This window comes from Myotis lucifugus, unplaced genomic scaffold, assembly GCF_000147115.1.
Source record: "Myotis lucifugus unplaced genomic scaffold, Myoluc2.0 scaffold_465, whole genome shotgun sequence".
Taxonomy (NCBI): domain Eukaryota; kingdom Metazoa; phylum Chordata; class Mammalia; order Chiroptera; family Vespertilionidae; genus Myotis; species Myotis lucifugus.
Window position 1 is genome coordinate 299,298 of NW_005871513.1, and position 20,067 is coordinate 319,364.

At 46.6% G+C, this 20,067-nt stretch overlaps 1 protein-coding gene across 8 annotated transcripts in view; it reads left to right on the top strand.

Moving 5' to 3' along the window:
• Nucleotides 1-3,531: 3,531 nt before the first annotated feature.
• The window catches only part of SPTAN1 (spectrin alpha, non-erythrocytic 1), a 61,034-nt gene continuing 44,498 nt past the window's right edge, over nt 3,532-20,067 (top strand). For 4 of the 8 annotated variants that reach the window (XM_023744496.1, XM_023744501.1, XM_023744499.1 and 1 more), the window contains exons 1-7: nt 3,532-3,650; nt 12,787-13,026; nt 13,985-14,110; nt 17,740-17,880; nt 18,201-18,347; nt 19,595-19,728; nt 19,891-20,035. In XM_023744496.1, coding sequence (XP_023600264.1) covers nt 12,790-13,026; nt 13,985-14,110; nt 17,740-17,880; nt 18,201-18,347; nt 19,595-19,728; nt 19,891-20,035 — 930 coding nt within the window. In that variant the 5' untranslated portion in view covers nt 3,532-3,650; nt 12,787-12,789. The remainder of the gene's footprint in view (nt 3,651-12,786; nt 13,027-13,984; nt 14,111-17,739; nt 17,881-18,200; nt 18,348-19,594; nt 19,729-19,890; nt 20,036-20,067) is intronic. The other 4 variants (XR_002826362.1, XM_023744498.1, XM_023744497.1 and 1 more) reach the window with 1 other exon arrangement.

A 20,067-nucleotide genomic window follows, 5' to 3' on the forward strand; every position in this document is an offset into this window, starting at 1 on the left:
TTCAGAGTGTAAGGGAGGGAGGGAAGGGAGGAGAGAGAGAGAGAAACACTGATGTGAGAGAGACACATTGATTGGTTGCCTCCCACCCAGGTAACATGCCCTTGACATGCCTTTGGTCCACAGGCTGATGCTCTAACCACTTAGAAACACTGGCCAGGGATATATATATCTTGTCCTACTTCCTTAGGGTAAATTCCGAGACGTAACATTGTTTGGTGTCAAATAACATGCAAATTTATATTCTGTTTCATATTGCCAAATTGCTCTTCCAGAAAGTTTCTTCTTAACATGGGTAAGATCTGTCAGGCAGAAATGAGGTGTGGGTGTGGGGATAAAGGACATTCTAATTGGAAGCAAAAGCATGTAGCCCTGGTTGGTTTTGCTCAGTGGATGGAGCATTGGCCTGTGGAGTGAGGGGTCCCGAGTTTGATTCCGGTCAGGGGCGCATTCCTGAGTTGCGGACTTGGTTCCTGGTGGTGGGTGGTGGGTGGTGAGTGTGCGGGATCAATGAATCTCTCATCACTGATGTTTCTATCTCTCTCCCTCTCCTTTCCTTTCTGAATTCAATAAAAATATATATATTTTTTAAGAAAAGCATGTAGTTGGAAAATTTAAAAAACCTGTTTAGGAAGTGGTTAAGCTCAGGTCTGGAGAAAAGCATTAAGAAACGGCCCTGGAAAGTAAGTTGGAAGGAGTTTGTGGATGCTCCACAATCTCTGTTTAGTTAGTTCAGGCGACTCTACTGAAACTACTAAATGAAAACTACTGAAGTTTTTTGAGAAGGTCTGACATGGTTTGAAGGCCAGAACATGTGAAAAAAAATCATTACGTTTAGCGCATTTCCCAATGGTTGACCTCTTGAACAACTTGAAAAGGTATTGGGACTACGGAGATGCCTAAGCTTAGGGCACATGTCAACTCTTCAGGGAACAGCTGAAGTAGAAAAAGGAGCTTAAAATTCAGCCCTACTCCCTGCTTTTCAGGAGGCCAGGAACTATGTGACTAAGGACATGGAGTTGATTGATTACGCTCCTACTGTCCTGTGGTGGTGTGTTTTTTTCTGAATGAGTGTCTCTCAGACAACAAAGAGTGCCATTATCTGCTTTGTCATCTCCCTCTTCCCACACCTAGCAGGGTTAGGCATATGGTGAAATCGGTGGGAGGTGGGGTAGGCAGACAATAGAACAGTGAATAAAGGTTTCTTTAAAATGGCTTATGTCAGTGCCAAATGCTGACTGGGGTGGGTGGGTGAGTGGGAGGTGGAGAGGGCTGGAGATAATGTTTTTGGCCATGTCTCAGATCAAAGGATCAATTAATCAGATCTTAATTTCTGTATCAATACAGTAGCTCTCTCTAAGGCCTCCAGTCTGTTTTGCAGCTGGCAAAAACAGCAAAACCTCCATTTCACTATGAGGCCAGAATGGTTTAAAAGAAAAATCCTCCTGCCCTGGCCTATGTGCTAAGTAGTTAGAGCGTCAGCCCTAGCACCAAAGGGTCTCGGGTCTGATTCCTGATCAAGGGCAGGTACCTGGGTTTTGGGTTCTGGGGCTCATGCAGGAGGCAACCAATTGATGTGTCTCTTACATAGTTGTTTCTCTCTCCTTCCCTCCCTCCCTTCCACTCTCTCTGAAAAAGCAATGGAAAAAATATCCTTGGGTGAGGATTAACAAAAAGAAAAAAAAGAAAAACCCTCCCTTTTATAGCTTCTGCCGTGGCCTTGAGACCTGTTCTTTTGCTGGAGCAGGTCTTGGAAGTTTTGGAGAGCTAAGATTGTGTTAGCCATTTTGCACCCAGAGCTGAGTATTTTTGTGCTGCTATCCGCTGAAGGAGAGGCTGTGAATGCCATCAGCTGCCCAGGGAGGAGTTACTTGGTCTGTTTTCTCCATAGAGAAGATTGCAGGAAATGCCTCTGAGTTCCTACGTTTTTCCTCCAGATTCTGTAAAGCTGCTGCCTGGGTGTGGTCTCTCCTTTTCTTTCCTCTCCGCTCCGATGGAGTACGGGAATAGGATTTTTCCTCACTGTCACGGCTACAGCCAGGGCTACTTAGAAACCAGATTGCAGATCCCAGGCAGAGGGGAAGAAGGCAGACTGCAGAAGACCAGGAAGCTCAGGGCTGGGCCTGAGCCCAAGTTCTGGTGCTGTGCCCAGTGCCTTTATATTTATTTAAAGAGGAGGGCTGCTTGGTAACTGGGAGGCTTTGGTCTTCCTGAGCTGCAGAGCTCCCAGTCTGCTTGACTGCACAGGAATGAGACGCTACTCCCAAGGGCTGCGGCCCGCTGTCACCCAGTGGGGGTGGGGAAAGGGCGTCCTAAGCCAGGGCTCTGGCTAGTTAGTCTGGCCCTCAAACTGCCAAGACTGTCAAGAACAGAAACTCCAGAAATCCTCTGATTTTTCTTGTCTCCACACCCCAGCATGCACCATCACAATGCCCGTCTTTCCTGTGGGAAGGCAGTACTGAACGCAGACTGAGTAAGAGGAGGTTCTGCCTCTTGATTCAAATCAGCTTTTCCTCTTGCTAGCTGCCTGACCCACCTGCCTGGCCGAGGGTGAGACACCTGCGTGCTCATTTGTAAAATGGTGGAAATACCACCGACCTCATAAAATTACTGCAAAGATTTAAAGAAAGTAAGGGGACACATGCAACGCTTAGCATAGCGTCCGCACATGAGGAAAGTTCAATTAATTGTGGCAGGAAGAACCTTAATGCCTTGTTTAGAAAATACGACTAAATGCATCCTGTTCTACGGGTGACCTGCGAGAAAGCTTTTTATGTGAGAATATAATAAATTGTGAACTCTCCAAATCCCGGAATGACAGACTTTAATTCCAAATTAGTCAACTTTATGTTTTATTGTCGGATTTGGCCTTTTCTTACCACCTCCTCAAGCCCGGAGCCCCTAAATCACCCTCCGTCTCTGACCCCAGGCCCCAGCAGCATAGGTTGACTTGAGTCCGCGGCCCCAGACGTGGCCTGGGACCGTGGGCAGGAGGAGGAGGAGCACACGGTGATCTCACCCTTCGGGACTGGGCGTCTTTCCGGCCGGGGCGCGCAGCATCCCCAGCCAGACTGCAGCGATGGCCGCCCCGCCCTCCGCTGCAGTCCTGGCAGGGCTCCCAGGGGCGGAGGGTGGAGGGGTGGGGCGCAGAGAATCTCTGCAGGGCGGGGAGGGGCAGGACTGCAGGATCCGAGCTGCGGGGACGGGGCGGCTGGAGGCTCTCGGGCCGCCGGGGCGGAGGCAGAGGCTCTATTGCACCATCGACCCCCACCCCTGGCGCGCGTCCTCCTCCCCCACGTTCCGTTGCGCTCCCGCAATCGACTTTCCCCGGCACCGCCGCTTCGGCTCCTTCCGGGAGCGCTCGGCCCTTTCCGTCGAGCGCTCGGCAAGCGACCCGGCGGGAGCCCCGCCCCCTCTGCTCCGGCGGCGCTCGCCCCCGCCCCTCGCGCCGCGCCCGGGCGCTTCCCTCGCGCTCGCGCCCGCCCGCCCGCAGCCGGAACGCGCGTGGCCGCCTATAAAAGAGGCGGGGCGCGCGCGGCGCCGCCACTACCCACTGCGGAGCGAACGGCGAGGAGCGGAGGCCACGGAGGCGCGTCGGTCTCTCAGCAACCCCCGCAGCCCCACGCACTCGCTGCCCTCACCCGCAGGAGCCGGTGAGAAGGGGGGCGGGGGGGCGCGGGCCGCAGCGGGGCCGAGGGCAGCCGACCCCTGGCCGGGAGCCGGGTCGCCCCCGGGGAGGGGAGGGGGCGGGGCCAGCGCGCGGACAGGTGAGTCGGCCTTGCTGCTCCCTCCGCCGGGCGGGGAGCCGGACGAGCCGGTCGCGACCGGCTTGTGGCGCGTGGGCCGCGGGGGAGCCGCCGGGCCGAGTCGGGGCGCCGGCGGTTGGAATGTCATTGACTGGGCGGAGGGGGTGGCGAGGCCGCGGGCCCCACCCGCCCCCCGCCCCCCGCCCCAGCCCGGCCGCCGCCCCGCCCTGCCCCATCCGGTTGCGGCAGGTGGGGCGGGGGCTCCCCGGCCCGGAGGGTCGCCGTTCCCTTCCTGCCGCGGCGGGGACCGACCTCTGCGGCCCCTTTTCCCAAATCCCGACAAGCAGTGCCGGCCGCCCGTGGACGGAGGAGGAGCCGAGCGTCGGGTGAAGGGCTCTGCGATGTGAATTTCGTCCTGTTGGGCAGTTCTTGGCCTTCCCGACGCAGGAAGGTTCGAGGCTGGCCGCCCCCTTGTCTTCCTTTGTAATAAACAGTTCTTTCCTACCCGGTTGTGATGTGCTTGTAAGTAACAGCGGCGGCTCTTGCTTTGTGCGAGACCCAAATCAACTGATTTCATAGCGTAGAGTTTCGTTTTGTCCTCCCCCCTCCCACCCCGAGACCGGGTTTGTCCAGTATATTATTTGTCAGAAATCCTGCAGCCATGCTGGTGTTGAGTGACAGAGCAGCCTTTTGTTTGAAAGTCGTCCCTGAATTTGATGTTTCCCAAAGAAAATTGCCTTTAAAAGTCTCTCTGATGTGCTGGGTACAATGCATTTTAAATCAAGGGCTTGTTCAGGTTGAGGGTTGAATGTGTTTTAAATTAAAGGCCTGAGTAGAAAAGCAAAGCTGGGTGGAGATGATGCTTGAACCGCTGCCATACCTTCTGACATCTCTTTTATATAATAGATCCTGGAACCTGAAGGCCCTTTGTTCTGTCTTCATCGTGGTATTTTAGAAAAACTTACCGTCATGGCTGTTAGGGAAGAATGGAAGAGAGACCTTATGAAGTATTTTCATAATGTGTTGAGAAATTGCGTCGTCATAGCGATTGCATTTTACTAAAACAATCTGTCAAAGATGGAAGGGTGGCGGTGTCTTGCAGCCAGGAAACAACATCTTAAGAATAGCAGTGGGAGCACTCGGCTGCATGAAGCCATGGAGCCCAGGTTCCAGCTCTGCAAAGCAGTCATTTATTTTCCCTTTTGTTGCAGCTAAATGTCTTAGATTTTGAAAGGTCACATTGAAGTCAAAGTTTAAAAAATGTGCTGCAGTGAGAGCCTCTGTGCCGGAAATTAACAATAAGCCCTTTTTAGTAACTGGGCCAATAATTACTCAAAGGACCTTCAAAGTGTGTTAGCTGTTATCCAGGGACCTAGATGGAGACACGGGGCTCAGGGCTCGAAAGGAGGAATTAATTGCTCTGTGCTGGACAGGTGTGAAGCAGTTCGAGTTAGCCATCAGCTGAGGAGCATTCTCTGATGTGCTTCAGTCTGTGGCAGTGTGTTTTGTAGTCATCTAATAATTGGAGAAATCTGAACTGTCACTGGCTCTAATATGAGCTCATCAAGCAGTCTGGTGAGCAGGTTTATTGAGATGGTTTTCTCTCCTTTTCCTTACCTGCCTTCATCCCAAAGGGAGGGGCCCACTGCGGATCCTGAGAAGTGGATGTCAGGAATAGTCCGCAGTGCTGTGCTGTCTGTCCGTCCTTGCTGAACCTGCACCGAAGGCCGGCCTGTGATCCGTCCTCTGTGGGCCAGTGGAGGACTCCACTGGTTATGCTGCATCTTATCAGCTGTGGCCTATCAGCTGTGGTGGGAGTAGGTAGAGGAATGCAGCGCCCTGGTAGCAAGTGCTGACTCCAGGAATGCAGGAGGGACACGCATAGCTGATCACTTGGAGCCAGTGGACTAGAGCAACTGTTCTTTTTGTTGTTAATCCTCACCCGAGGATATTTTTCCATTGATTTTTTTTTTTAGGGGGAGAGGAAGAGAGAGGGAAGGACAGAGAGAGAAACATCGATGTGAGAGAAACACATCCATTGGTTACCCCTCCCCACCAGCCTGGGCCTAGGAGGGCCAGGGAGGAGCCTGCAACCAAGGTGTGCCCTTGACTGGAATAGAACCTGGGATCCTTTGGTCCGAAGGCCAACACTCTATCCACTGAGCCAAACCAGCTAGGGCTAGAGCAACTGTTCTTCTACCTCCCGTCCACCTTTTTTGCATATTCCTCTTGTACTTGTTTTCAACAGGAAATAGTATTTTGCAGAGGAAGTGGACCAGTACATTAGGCCCAAGTCAGATCTTTGCACCCTGAGTTCTTTCTTGTTTCTGATGATGTCATGAGGTTATGCTATTTCGTTATTGAATGGAAGGGGATTTAGGAATCATCTAGTCCTAGGAGTTTCAATTCATCGGAACTTTTAGTGTTAAACAGTGTATTCGGGAAACTGAGGCCTGAAAGGGGGTATGACCTAGGCACGGCATCACATTTAGATAGATAGGAACTGCTAAGACCAGATAACTTTGGTTCTTTTTCCACATATTAAATCCCTGGTGGGGTTTAGAAGGTACTGGAAAAAAATCTGAAATTTTATTTTAACCTGTATTCATATATTTTTAAGGATCTGTTTTCTTTAGTTTGAAATGATTTTGTTCCGTTTGCCCTTAGAAGCTTGTTATCTCGCTCTTCCCCTGCCCTTTTTAGACTCCACATTCCTCCGTCATGTTGTCATCGTTTCGTAAGCGCAGAGTCCAGGTATTTGACCAGCATGCAGGAAATGCGTTGCCTTTTCCGTTTTGCCTGATTTGCAGTGAAGACACGTTTGTGTCAAAGCGGTTGAATGATCCAAAGAGAGTGGGGGAAACTGCTTGCATGAGTTTTCTGTTAAAGGTTTTGTTTTGTTTTTTAGGGGTGTTATATAAACAGAAGTCTTAGTAAATTTATTCTAAAATTTCCAGATCCTCCTGTTTAAGGCATGAAGATATTATTTCTTATACTAGAGTTTGCATGTAGTGTTTGCTGGTTTGTTTTTTTGATGGTTACTTGGTTCTTAAGAACCAAGAGGCTAAACAGATTATCTTAGATATTTGCAAAAAATAATCTGGAAACATGTAGTAAAAATAATATCTTTACATTTGATAAATATTGTAAACTTGGGTTTGTTTCCTGTTCCCATTGACTTTTCTTTTTTAAAAATATATTTTTATTTCAGAGAGGAAAAGAGAGGGAGAGAGAGATAGAAACATCAATGATGAGAGAGAATCATTGATTGGCTGCCTCCTGCACACCCCCTACTGGGGATGGAGCCTGAAACTCGGTCTTGTGTCCTTGACCAGAATCAAACCTGGGACCCTTCAGTCCCCAGTCTGACGCTCTACCCACTGAGCCAAACTGTCTAGGACCCCATTGACTTATTTCTTCTGCCACAATCCTTGTAATGAAATGGAGCTTGCATTTTCTTTTTTTTTAAAAGCTCACTATATATCTGTTGTTTGTGTATCGTTTTTGAGTGTTTGCTAAATTGGACCTTTTTCAAAGAGAAAAATGCTTAAATTGTCTTGATATCCCATAAGGAGAAATACAAATTTTGCAAGTGTCTAGTGATTATGGGTGATAAATCCAAGGCAAGCCTTTTTATAAATCAGACTGGTTGATGATTTAAATGAGGTTTATAAAAATGGGCCACATTATAAATTCCTCCTGTTTTGAGTCTCAGTAACAATATTTTGCACTTAAGTACTTCTCATCTGAATTTTACAGATTAACAGGTAAGTAGCAACAAGGTAATATTTGGGGGGCATGCAAAAGTAAGTTTTTGCAGCCTTGCTCTGCATTTCTGGGTTTTGATGCAATGCAGTATGAAATTTGCTTTCTTAAAGCTAAAGTTCCTGCTCACCTCTGCCGAATCCAGCTAATGAGTTGAAATGAATTAATCAATTTGAAGGCTGACATGCTGGTCCACAATCGGATTAAATGTGGTTTAAACAAAGATTTTTTTTTCATGGTTAAAACTCTTAGTTTATGTAATATTTACCTCTCTCTGCTTACCATCAGATCTGCCACTAAAATCTGCAGCTGAGCTGGTTTTTTGAGCTAATTCATTTGCTCTGAGAATTAATTGGTATAAAATTGTTAATGGGTGCTAACCGGTTCTTTGGTGGTTCTGGGGTAGCCCTTCCTTCCACATCGATGGGTATCAAGTTCTCTTGCTCTGGAAATGTAAAATTTGATAAGAAGCTGGCTTTATAAGCCATAGGAAAAGGGCATTGTCGGTTCTGCACCTTTGAGCTCTGACTAAGCAACAAAAACAAAGCTGATGAATGGTTTCTGTGACCTTTTGCTTTGGGTAATGTTTATGAATTTTTCCGTGGAGCCAAATGATCTCTTAATCCTGTTAGTTCCTAAAATCGCTTTCCTTGCAAAACCATATATCTCGTGTCCTGCCTGCAGTCGGAATTCATTTTGTAGTGTTCCAAAGGCCTCTTACATCCGGCACATTGAGCCTGTTGAAATGTCGGCAGTCCCAACACTGTTTTAAAGAGCGACTCCTTTCCTCATCACTACAATTTCATGTCCTTCTGAGGTTCCATAGAGAAACTGGCACTGAGTTCTCCCACTCTCCCAGATCGGGGTGAGGGTGTCCTACACCATTCACTGCAGGTGCCAAGTGTGCAGAGGCCAAAGCATTTGGCCTTTGGTTTGAAAATTTTTGTATCTGCAATCTCTTTTGTTGCTTAATACAGTGTCCGTCCCACCCACTGCTTCCCACCCTCCAAAGACATCCTTCCCCTGGCACAGTGGGGCATTTGCTTCTGCACATTAGGTTAGAGTTTAAAAATTCTCTAAGCACCAAAAACTGCCCCAAATAGTGTCTCTTGGCATTTGTCAAAAAGACAAAGGTATTAATTAATGGCTAGGCTCTTTAGTAGAACTCCGTTTTTAGGTGGCAATGTGTATAAATTTGTTTGATCGGAGGAGCCATTCTTAGGCAAGTTATATCTTTGGGTTAAACTAGAACATCCTAGCCTAGACTCATATCGTTAGACCCCTCTCTTCCCAGAGATCTAGCAGTTTTGTAAGAACGCTGACAGGTTTTTTTTTTTTATTGATCACAATAGAGGACATGGTTGTAATTCCTGTTTTATCCCCTGAGATCAATTCACATGACTTGCTGAATGATGCAGCCAGCGTTTTGACTGCTGCATTGCAGCATTGATAACTAGCCTGCATCTTCAGCCTTGCCTAACAATATTTGCAAAAACATGACCTTTTCTTCGGTTATGTTAAATGGGAAGCTGTCCTTAAACACACAGAGCCTACATCCAGCACTTCATTTCCCTCCCTTGTTCTCCGTGTACATGGTCTTGACTGGCAAAATCAAAGCTGATCTGCTGCTGTGAGATAAGCAGTCAGTTGACTGCAGTCCTAGGAAGTGGACTCCTGCGGGTTTTTGTACTGTCAGTGGAATAGGTAGATAGGCTGGTATGGTTGCAGATTGTTCTTTAATGGCACTGTCCCAAAGTCTTCCATTCTGTCTCTTTAGAGGCGCAGGCGTTAATCCCATTAAGGCTGGGAACAGCCTGAAACAGTCTCTGTGGAGTCTGCCTTATCAGTCAGCCGCATATTTCGGGGCAGGGGTGGAGTTCCTGAGCAGCCTCAGTCATGAGGGGAATGTGGTGCACGCCGGCACAGCCCAGGAATTCCGCTCTCTCACATAGTCTTGGGTGAGAGGTTATATGGCCCCTTTGGGTGGCAATAGTTTCTTGATGATATGAAAATTTTCCTGTGTTTAATATAGTCTATAGCAGTATCCTTTTAGAAGTAAAAAGAAACAGGGAACTTGTGTAGATAAACTAGAGACAGCTCCCTGTCAGGTTAAGGGTGGGGGGAAATTCCCATTAACCTGTAATCGTAGGCTCCTGTGATCACACAAATGCACATTTGGAAGGCCGACAGCAGTGGGAGAGCAGTGATGACTTTCAGATGCCCAGCTCCCCAGAGAGGGCCAGTGTGGCTTGGCAGAGCTCCCACCTCCCACATCAGCTGATCTACTGTAGGGAAGAAAAGTCCATTATTGCCTGACCAAAGCACTTGCTATAGAATTGACTCGTTCTACTTCACTGGGGTGACAAAGAGGGCCTTTTAGGTTGGTTAATTTCAACAGGGCCTCGTTGGACTGTCTCCCTGGATTGGTAGGGCCAAATCGGCAAGCTGGACCCAAGCAGGGGGGCTGCTCAGGTGAAACCTGTACAGTGTTATGTTGGGGATTCTTTTATTCATCAAAAAATCCCCAATGTGATTTCTTGGAAATTTCTGTAGCAGCTAAAGGACTTTAGAAATGCAGTGAATCATGCAATGTGAGGAGGCCCCATAGACATTAATCTGAAGACCTAGACCCCAGGAAGGAGCTCAAGTGCAGTGTAGTGATTGCAATTCTGGTCAGGAATCTAGCTTTTTCCTGGATAAAATTCCAGTTTGACCATATGGAAAATGAAACTTGGTTAGGCTATTGAGCTCTCTCCTTGCTCTTTACAAATGAATTGGGGGCTGTGCACGCTCTTGATCATTCTTCAACAAACACTTCTTAATGATCTTTGTGTGCTAGAAATCGGGATACAAAGAGCAGATCTTGCAGTCTAGTTGTACAGTGGGAAGTATATACAAGCGCTTTGTAAACCTACAGAAAAATGTGATTACATCTGAGGAGGGAGGAAGAGGCAGTGTGGACAGCCTGGTAAGGAGGCAGTATCCCGCAGCCTAATCGCTTCAGCTGGGGGATGAGATCCAAATAGGAGTTTTCCAGGCACAGAAGGGGCAGAGACATGCTAGGCAAAGGGAGCCTGTGCAGGTGGCTTGGAGTCTTTACAGAGAATTGTGTGTTTGGAAGGGGAGACAATATTTCTACACGGTAAGAGATACCAGTCAGGGATGCTGGGCCAGATCGAAGGCCTCCTCAGAGGGGTGGATTCTTCCTCTCTCAGAAGGAAGTCAGAAAGGTTTTAAGGCCTGGGTGTGCCATGGCAAAGAATAGGTTTCTTTTTATAGTAAAATAAATAAATAAATTGGACTTTGTGAGAGAAAAACAATACAACAAAAATAACTGGTTAATAGCTGGAGAATCAATCAGTTAGAAGGAACGGTGACAGGCTAACATCACCTGGTGGTCTCTTTCCTCAGGAAGGCGTCTCTTCATAGGAAGGTGGTCCTCAGAGTTGACCGGTGCAGACCTCTTGGAGCTGCTTTAATCCCTGAAGAGCTGGAAACGTGGACCTTGCCCAGATCTCACCAATCTTGTTTACCTCCTGCTGAGGGTGGGGGTGGGGGTGGGGGCCTCTCACTGGTTTCCATGCCTAATCCTTAGCCTGCTGATCCTTTCCCAGGAGCAGGCCAGTCAAGTGTTTCCCTGGTAACAAGTTTAGGCCTCGTATAAATAAATTACAGAGTGAGAGCTGGAGAGACCATTAAGGTTTTCTGGTTGGCTTCTTTACCAGATCTCAGAATCTTCTCTGTAGAGTATAATTTTAAAATTAGAAAGGTCTTGGGACCATCTCATTTTCACCTGCCATTTTTAGTCATTCTAGGAAATTGAGGCATAGAGAGAGAAGGTGGACAGTGCAAGATCACGTGTTAACAGACTAATTTATGAAGCTCCTTGTCCTTAATTTGTATCTATTTCCTCCTGTGATGCTTCCTTGGTTAGAGGATAAAATGACTTTTTCCTGATAAGAGCAGGTAGCATATTCTGGGTTACTCCCCAAAATAGGGCAGTTTTTCTTTTTGACATTGAAATTTGGTGATTGTCCAGAAATCTGAGGGTTTAAAGTTAGGGCAGACTGAGTGTTTGGGAAGTACCACCTACCCAGCTAGCCTGCATTTGTGATGAATTTGAAATTGATACTGAGTTTATGTAGTCTCCTTGCTTTCCCCAATAACAGGAAGGTGTAAAGTAGGATAAATATTTAACCACACTTGTTTTTTTGTTAATCCCCACCCAAGGATGTTTTTCCATGGATTTTTATTTTTATTTTTTATTTTTTAGAGAGTGGAAGGGAGGGGAGGAGACAGAGAGAAACATTGATGTGTGAGAGAGACGTCGATTGGTTGCCTCTCCTGCCTCTGCCCCAACCAGTGGCCTGGATCAGTCAGGATTGAGCTTGCAACCGAGGTACATGCCATTGTCGGAACTGAACCCAGGATCCTTCAGTCTGAGGGCTGACACTCTATCTACTGAGCCGAACCTGCTAGGACCACATTGTTTTTTAAAGCCGTGGTCGCCACCTTTCGGACCTCGCGGACCACCCGTGGTCCGCAGACCACCGGTTGGCGACGCTGTTTTAAAGGATACACTGTGATTTTCTTTTAATTGTACACTTTCAGGTGAGACTTGGCCTGTTCATTGCCCAGACTCTGGTAGCCTGAAGAAGACCTGTACAATTGACATTTTGGTGGGACTGAGAAATCTCCTTTGAATAGGAAAATTCTATTGGTTATTGATGTTAAGGACTCAGTTACTTCATAATCATTTCCTTTTCTCCATTGAATAAGAGGCTGAGATCTAGAAAGATAGAAAAACTGACTTAAGAATAGATTCTATCTAATCTCCACATAATGAAATACAGAGACCAGAGGGAGGGAAGGACTTTTGAATGGATTTCTTAATAATTCTTTGAGTACCGAAGTCAGCGTTTCCTTTGAATTCTCAAAGTGCTCGTAGAATTGAAAGTGTAACCATAGTTCTGTTCATATTGTTTCCTGGTTTCCTTGCTGTGTTGGTTAGGCATCCCCTGAGGGACCTCTGCGGCAGGTGTTGCAGGGTGTGAGAGCCATTTTTTACAAAGGAGTAGGATCGGCTTCGTTGTTAGGTCCTGAGAAGGGGCTGCCTTCTCAATTCATTTGTCTGCTAGGGTGTCTGATTTTTGTTTTGTTTTGTTTTTTTGGGTTTTTTTTTGTTCCTTCGGAGAGGAGAGGCTCATTCCATTAAATATATTTAAATATATTTTGGTGTCCTGTGCTTATCTCAGGGCATTCTATTCTGTCTTTTCAGAAAATGGACCCAAGTGGGGTCAAAGTGCTGGAAACAGCAGAGGATATCCAGGAGAGGCGGCAGCAGGTCCTAGACAGATACCACCGCTTCAAGGAGCTCTCAACCCTTCGGCGCCAGAAACTTGAAGATTCCTATCGATTCCAGTTTTTCCAAAGAGATGCTGAGGAGCTGGAAAAATGGATTCAAGAGAAACTTCAGATCGCATCTGATGAGAATTATAAAGACCCAACCAACTTGCAGGTGTGTGTCATCTCCATAAGATTTGTTCCAAAATTCAAGAGCAAATGTTTTTGCCTAAAAACTATGCCAAGAAAGTAAAAGTCTTTAAAAAGCATTGAATTGTACATAAAGCAAGGTAATTTTATGGTGTAAATTGTACCTCAAAACAGTAAGCCTGTTTTTTAAAAAAAGCCTTCTCATTGATTTTTGGTGAAAGACTTTAGCAAATGGAGCAATAGTGGGCTCATGGCTCTTTTACTACCGTGTCAAAGTCATCTAAGAAGAGACGCTGGTTTAGGTGCCTGGCTCAGTACTTAATTGAAAAGAGGTATTGAGAAATGGAATGTATCGAGTCAAATCCATCCAATAAGCTAAAAATATCATCGGTCCTGGCTGGAGTTGCTCAGTTGGTTAGAGTGTTGTCCCGATACACCAAATCTGTGGCTTCAATCCCTGGTCAGGGCACACAAAGATCTACCAGTGAATGCATAGAGAGAATAATAGATGTTTCTTTCTTTTTCCCTCCCTTTCTTTCTCCCTCTTTTCCTCTCTCTCTAAAATCAATATATAAAACATGTTTAAAAAATTAAATAAATATATCATAAGTGAATGTGGATGGATTATTCAAGGGTAAACACCACATTCTGAGAAGACTGTGAGTGTGGTTCTATATCTCTAGAAGGGATTGGATATCCACATAACGCCTCCTTTCCTGACGGACAATAACATCAGGATATTTGTAGCATCTTGTTATCTGCAAAGTTGGTGGTCCTCAGTGGCCAAGCTTTTGGAGGTCCAGATAGATGCAGTCAGAGTTTTTTGAGGAATTGAGCAGGTAGGGGGATGGGTGCAGTGCTGAGTGAGGTGTCCATAATTAGAGGGAGTGGGACTCAGGAGGGGAGGAATTTCGGAGGGGGAACAACAGAATGATGAGTGCTGAGTGGTTGCATCTATGGCTCACTTTGTGGTCTACTAACAGGGCAAGCTACAGAAGCATCAAGCCTTTGAAGCCGAAGTGCAGGCCAACTCAGGAGCCATTGTTAAGCTGGACGAAACTGGAAACCTGATGATCTCAGAGGGCCATTTTGCATCTGAAACCATAAGGGTGAGTAAGAGCAGTGCCGGGTGTGGACGGATGGCCTTCACCTGTCTGCTCGGTAGAGGAATGTGGATTAATGCTTACATGTACATCTGGGTTCCTAAAAAGATAGACTTTTATAACTTTTTTAAAAAGAATTTGTGAAGTTCCCCAAAGGGGTTACCCGCATCCTGCCTTTGTAATATGATTCAGTATGGATACAAACAAGCGAGGAATATTCTTTTTGTAAAACAAATTAGAATGTGGTTATACTTCAAAGAAGTTTGTGTAAATTAAACTATTAACATTTACAGTTGGTAATTAGATGGGAGAGCATATTGGTGACTTTAGGGATTAGGACGCAAAGATAAATAGGATTAATCCCTGACACTATAAAGAAAGTTGTCTATTGGCAAGCTTGCTCTCAGGGTCTTGGGGGTTACTGAGGGCTGGTCAGCAAGACAAAGGTCCGGCTGTGAAGAACGACTTTTGGCACCTGTCAGTCAGTGCCCACGAGACATGACCGACTTTGCAGCAGGAATCCTCAGACTCATGGTCAGGCTCGTTTTGGTGCCAGTTCATTGGAGTTGGGGCAATAATTGATCTTTCTCTACTTTAACAAGCCTCTTTAGGATGAGGTATGTACAGTTAGTTTGATTTATCTCATATCTATCTTCATGTTTTGTCCTTTGTCACCCAAAGTCCCTTTCTGTTGAGGGACCAGCCTTTTCAGTTCTTTACCTGTCAAGGCCATCCTGAAAGTTTAGATAGAAGCTTAGGCCCAGCAAGAACGGCTTCATCCTCCACGGTTCCTGTACCGTCGTGCAGGTCTCATTCCCTTAGGTTCTGTCTAGTGGTTTTCAACAATGCATGCTTGTCTCTCTTACTCTGATATACTCTGCAGTCTCATAGCGAAGCCCTCAAGTTAGCCCTAAGCTTATTATTAATAACTATTAGTGGTAATGACTGTAAATAGGAAATAAAATTTTAAATGCGATGTGACAAATTATTTAATCACATTTAACCCATTTGGCTAATGTAATATGTGTCTCTGCAATTAAATACAAATATTTATCTGCCATTTTCCTACTACTTTGTGTACAGCTTATCGCAAATGAAATCAGCATGCCCGTTTCCTTGATAGAAGTTGTTTGCCCAGGATGCAAGGGGCTACTCTGTAGTTGTACAACCAGACTGCAGAGGAGAACATAATCTGGGGAAGGGGGAGGCCCACCCCAACCTCACTTCATTCAGGTCTGTTAGGAGGTACCCTCTTCCTGTTTAGTGATCTTATTAAAGCCACATTTAAAAGTGCTATTAGCCTCTGTTTGTTGAGTTGCTATTAGTAGCTATTTATGTTCAAACATCTTGCTGGGAATTTTACATATGTGGTTTCTCATCTTTACTACAAGCTATCAAGGCAGCCATTATACCCATAGTATAGAGGGCCAGAAACGGAAGCTCTGACAAGCTGGAGTTGTCCTTATTCATACAGCTAATAGGTGACAGAACTGGAATTTCAGTCCATTCTCTTTCTCTGATCACAAGTACTTACTTTTCCAACCTGTATCTCGTTTCTGTAGACTTTCCTTAGTGTTTCCCCTTGATCTGTCTGTCCAGTTTCCCCTCTGTCACCTGGCTGTGCTACTGTAGAGCAGCCCATTCGCTCTGGGAGAACAGCCTCCGTCAGCTGCTCACTCGTGCCCCTCCTGAGAACGCCACCTGAGTCAGAACCAGGATTTCTCCTCCACGGTGTCAGCTTTCCGAGCGTTTCTTAAGTGCCCCTGCCTCTCTGCCCACACACGCTCTCAAACCAAAGTAAACTTGGGAAGCTGGACTCCCTCTGACCTGCAGTATTTACAAGCTCAGACACATCAGCAATGGGAATGTTGTTCCAGTCCTAGGACAGGCCTGGCCCTAGTTCTTTACTGAGGGTGTGAAAATGAAATTTGTGAGAAACTGATGATTGCCCCGGAGGATGAGGTTTTCTTCAGCTTTCTGTGGCCTGTTTTTAATTTGAGCAAAGGGCTCTTCTTTCATCTCTCTCATCTTTGCTTTCACGCTCACAGTTCCCATGTTGGTCCTGACGGGGTGATTTATCTGGTCCCGTAACTCAGTAACTTAGTTTGGCAGGCAGTGACAGAGGAGGTGGTGGAGTGCGGAGGCTGTAAGTGTCCTGGATAACCTGTCTATCACTGGTTTAGACTTTCACACCGTACCGGACGGCATGGCGCCCCATAGTCACCGCCACCCACATCGGGTCCCACATCCGCGTAGGTGGAGTATTGAGTTGCTGTGGGTTGCCTTTCCCCCTGCCTTGGAATGCCTTTCACTTCCTTCCCAGTGATGGTTCCAGTTCTAACCATCCATGGTGGAAGTGACAGTAGTGATGGAGGTGAACTGTGTGAACATTATTTTATTCCTCACTGCTTTCTCCTTTCAAATGAAACATAATTTGTTTCTAAGAGAATCCACCCATGTTGACTCTCCCATGACTTTCAAGTTTGAGTTGGCTGGGAGTGGCCAACAGTGGGTGGATCCCAAACTTCTCTTCTGTTAGCATTCAAACCTTTTGTGTTGTTTACTTGTGTCTGTCAGTGTTACACTGAAACTCCCAGTATCTTGGGTCGGCATAATCAATGCATTGAGATTGGATTAGAATATGAGAATGCATCACCTAAGCTTGAATTGATGATCGATTTCCCCCAGTTCTTGACAAGTCCTTACCGGGGCTGTGCTATGAGAACCCAAAGATGCTGGGAAGTGAATATGTTTGGGCCTGTGCTGCCACTTGGGTGAAATTTGAAATAAATCTAACCTGAGATGTATTGTACCACAAATTTTATCTCTTCAGAGAAGCTCCAAAACTTTTTCTGCCAAGAATCCTTTTTGATAGCTCATTATGTGTCAGAACCCCATCTTTTCTACTTTTATACCAAGGTTGTCCTGGGCCTCATAATTATTACTTGGGCCTCATAATTACTTCTTTGCATTTATGTCTGTTGGACCTCTTGTTTTCCCCTTCACCTTTATGAATTCAGAATACGTTCTTCAGTCATTTCTGCTGAGGTTCCATGTTAAACCCTCATCCTTCTTTCCCTGATAGTCTCCTGACCTAGGATCCCATTTAGTAATTTAGTAATAATAACTAGTAACATTACTTACAAATAATATAAAACCAATCTTTTTTTTTTTTACTTTTTAAAGTATGTTTTATTGATTTTTTAGAGAGAGAGGAAGGGAGAGGGATAATGAAATAGAAACATCGATCAGCTGCCTCCTGCATACCCTGCAACCTGGGCATGTGCCCTGACCGGGAATGGAACCAGTGACCTCTTGGTTTATGAGTGGATGCTCAACCACTGAGCCGTATATACCGGCTTGGTTAAAATCAATAATTGATGATAATAATTCCCTTGAAGTAAATTAGAATAAATGTACCTATAAAAGGTCAGTACTTTAAGACCCACCAAACCACTATGAAGTGTATACTTTTTCCTATTCTCACTTAAACTTATGATTTCCTCTCAGCTTATGGATTATCTTCTTAAAAGACTTGTTCGGAGCTCCATGAGGTTTCTGACTTGGTGGAACTCTGAAAGAGCCATCTCCCATGGAAACGGTTGTAATGTGTAGGGTTGAATTTTCACCTTCAGACTCGTTTGCTGGAGTTGCACCGCCAGTGGGAGTTACTTTTGGAGAAGATGCGGGAGAAAGGAGTCAAACTGCTGCAGGCCCAGAAGCTGGTGCAGTATTTGCGAGAGTGTGAGGACGTGATGGACTGGATCAATGACAAGGTATGTTTTGAGAAGGAGGTTTGCTAAGTCAGTCTTGTGGAAAGAAAGGGAAGGGACTCCCCTGATCTGCATCCCAGGGCCAGGGTTAGCGGGAGGGGTGGCTGTCTCTCCAGCTGCTGTCCCGTGTTCTCATCTGTAACTGAAACTTGGAGTCGCTGAGACCGAAATGCTGTCCCCTCAATGTCGGAACCACAAACCTCATAGAAACTGTGTCCGCTACAGCTAACAGGCCCAGCCCAGTGTGCCTGTTCCATAAGTTCTGGGACTGCTGTTTCCAAGTGCTGGTTGGTGACTCCGGCTCTGTTATGGTCCCTGAATAGGAAGCAATTGTGACTTCTGAGGAGCTGGGCCAGGACCTGGAGCACGTGGAGGTTTTACAGAAGAAATTTGAAGAGTTTCAAACAGATATGGCTGCCCATGAAGAAAGAGTTAATGAAGTGAACCAGTTTGCTGCCAAACTCATTCAGGTAAGAACTGTCTAATGTTTCAGAACATTATGATGGCCAGCCCCTGATTTCTGAGAGCAAGTTCTGGTACACATGTCTAAGTTTTGTTCAGATCCAAGTGAGGCAGCAATACCTACCACTCCTAAATTAGAGAATGGTTTTTAAGTTGTGGAGGTGGGCAGGAAGGGCAGAGTTCATTTGATCTGTTGCCTCCACCCACGTTCAAGTAGGGCTTGGGAAGCTTTTATTGGGCTGCTGAGGCTGGGCGTCAGGGTTTCTCAGGCGAGGGTGTGGCAGTGAATGCTTCTTAGATTGGCAGGCGTCCACCGGTGCATGGTTGCTTTTCCCTGGGCTCCCTTGGGAGCCTGGGGACCTTGTAATGAGCAGGCTTTCCACTGGTAGCTGTGGCCGTTAGAGGGGAGTGGCAGCCTTCCCCAGTGCCTGCGTGTGCAGTCCTGCGAGCAGCCTCCTATTCTCATCTTTCACTATAAGGGTCAGAGTGCTCCGAGGACATCAAGTAGTTGGAACTAGGCCATTTTTGCTTTAGGAAATTTGATTTTGGGGGTACACGTTTTAAATGTATGGATCTGTGTCAGGCCTAGTACCTATTCCCTTTCTAATTAGTGATGAAGTGAAAGAAGAGCCAGCATTCCTCAGACATACTCACCCTTCCAGGGACAGATGTGCTATCCCCGAACCCTGGGCCAGCCCAGAGCCGTGCTCAGAGGAGCAGTCAGGCCAAGCCCCATGGTCTCACATATGGACCCCAGAACCCTGAAATGCTTCACCTTATTATTCGACATATTATATTCATTAAAAAAAAATGTTGTGGGTGGGGAAGGATACTTTTAGAGAAATATCTCCAGTCTGAAGTCAGGAACAAAGCCTGAAAGCCATGCTTATGGGCAGGTGCTGATCAGCCTCGTGCACCTTTGAAATACATTTGACCAGGTGGGCGGAGACGGTGTGTTGATGAGGGTTTCCCCTGAGTTGGAGCCACAGTGATTGTTCACATCCAGGCTCTGGTGCTGAGGCCCATAACCGCTTCATAGACACAGCACCCTCCAAGGGAGAGAGCGGGCTCCCCTCATAGACGAGGAGTAGCAGCTCTTTCGGGATGAGCTTCACTTCATTCCACCCAGAAAACCAGAATTTCTTCAGAAGGATGAGGTTTGCTGAAGCAGATCCCTCAGGGAGCCGCCCTGGGGACTAGTTGGGGTGCCAGAGGCAGGGGGCCAAGGAGCTTCCTTGTTCTCTTCCTTGTTCAGGAGCAGCACCCGGAGGAGGAGCTGATCAAGACTAAGCAAGACGAGGTGAACGCAGCCTGGCAGCGGCTGAAGGGACTGGCTCTTCAGAGACAGGGGAAGCTGTTTGGGGCAGCTGAGGTTCAGCGCTTTAACAGGTACCACACCAGAGGGGGCTTCAGGGAACAGGCCTCTACTCGAAGGGGTCGGGTATATGGCATGTGCCATGAGAGGTCGGAGTGACGGGGTCTTGGCCCAGTGTCGCGTTCCCAGCTCTAGACAGCCCTGCGTCAGGATTAACGGGGGCCTTTATTCTGCAGGGATGTGGATGAGACTATCAGCTGGATTAAGGAAAAGGAACAGTTAATGGCCTCTGATGATTTCGGCCGAGACCTGGCCAGTGTTCAGGCTCTGCTTCGGAAGCATGAGGGTTTGGAGAGAGACCTGGCCGCGTTAGAGGACAAGGTGGGTTTTAAAAGCAGCCGATTCTATAAATA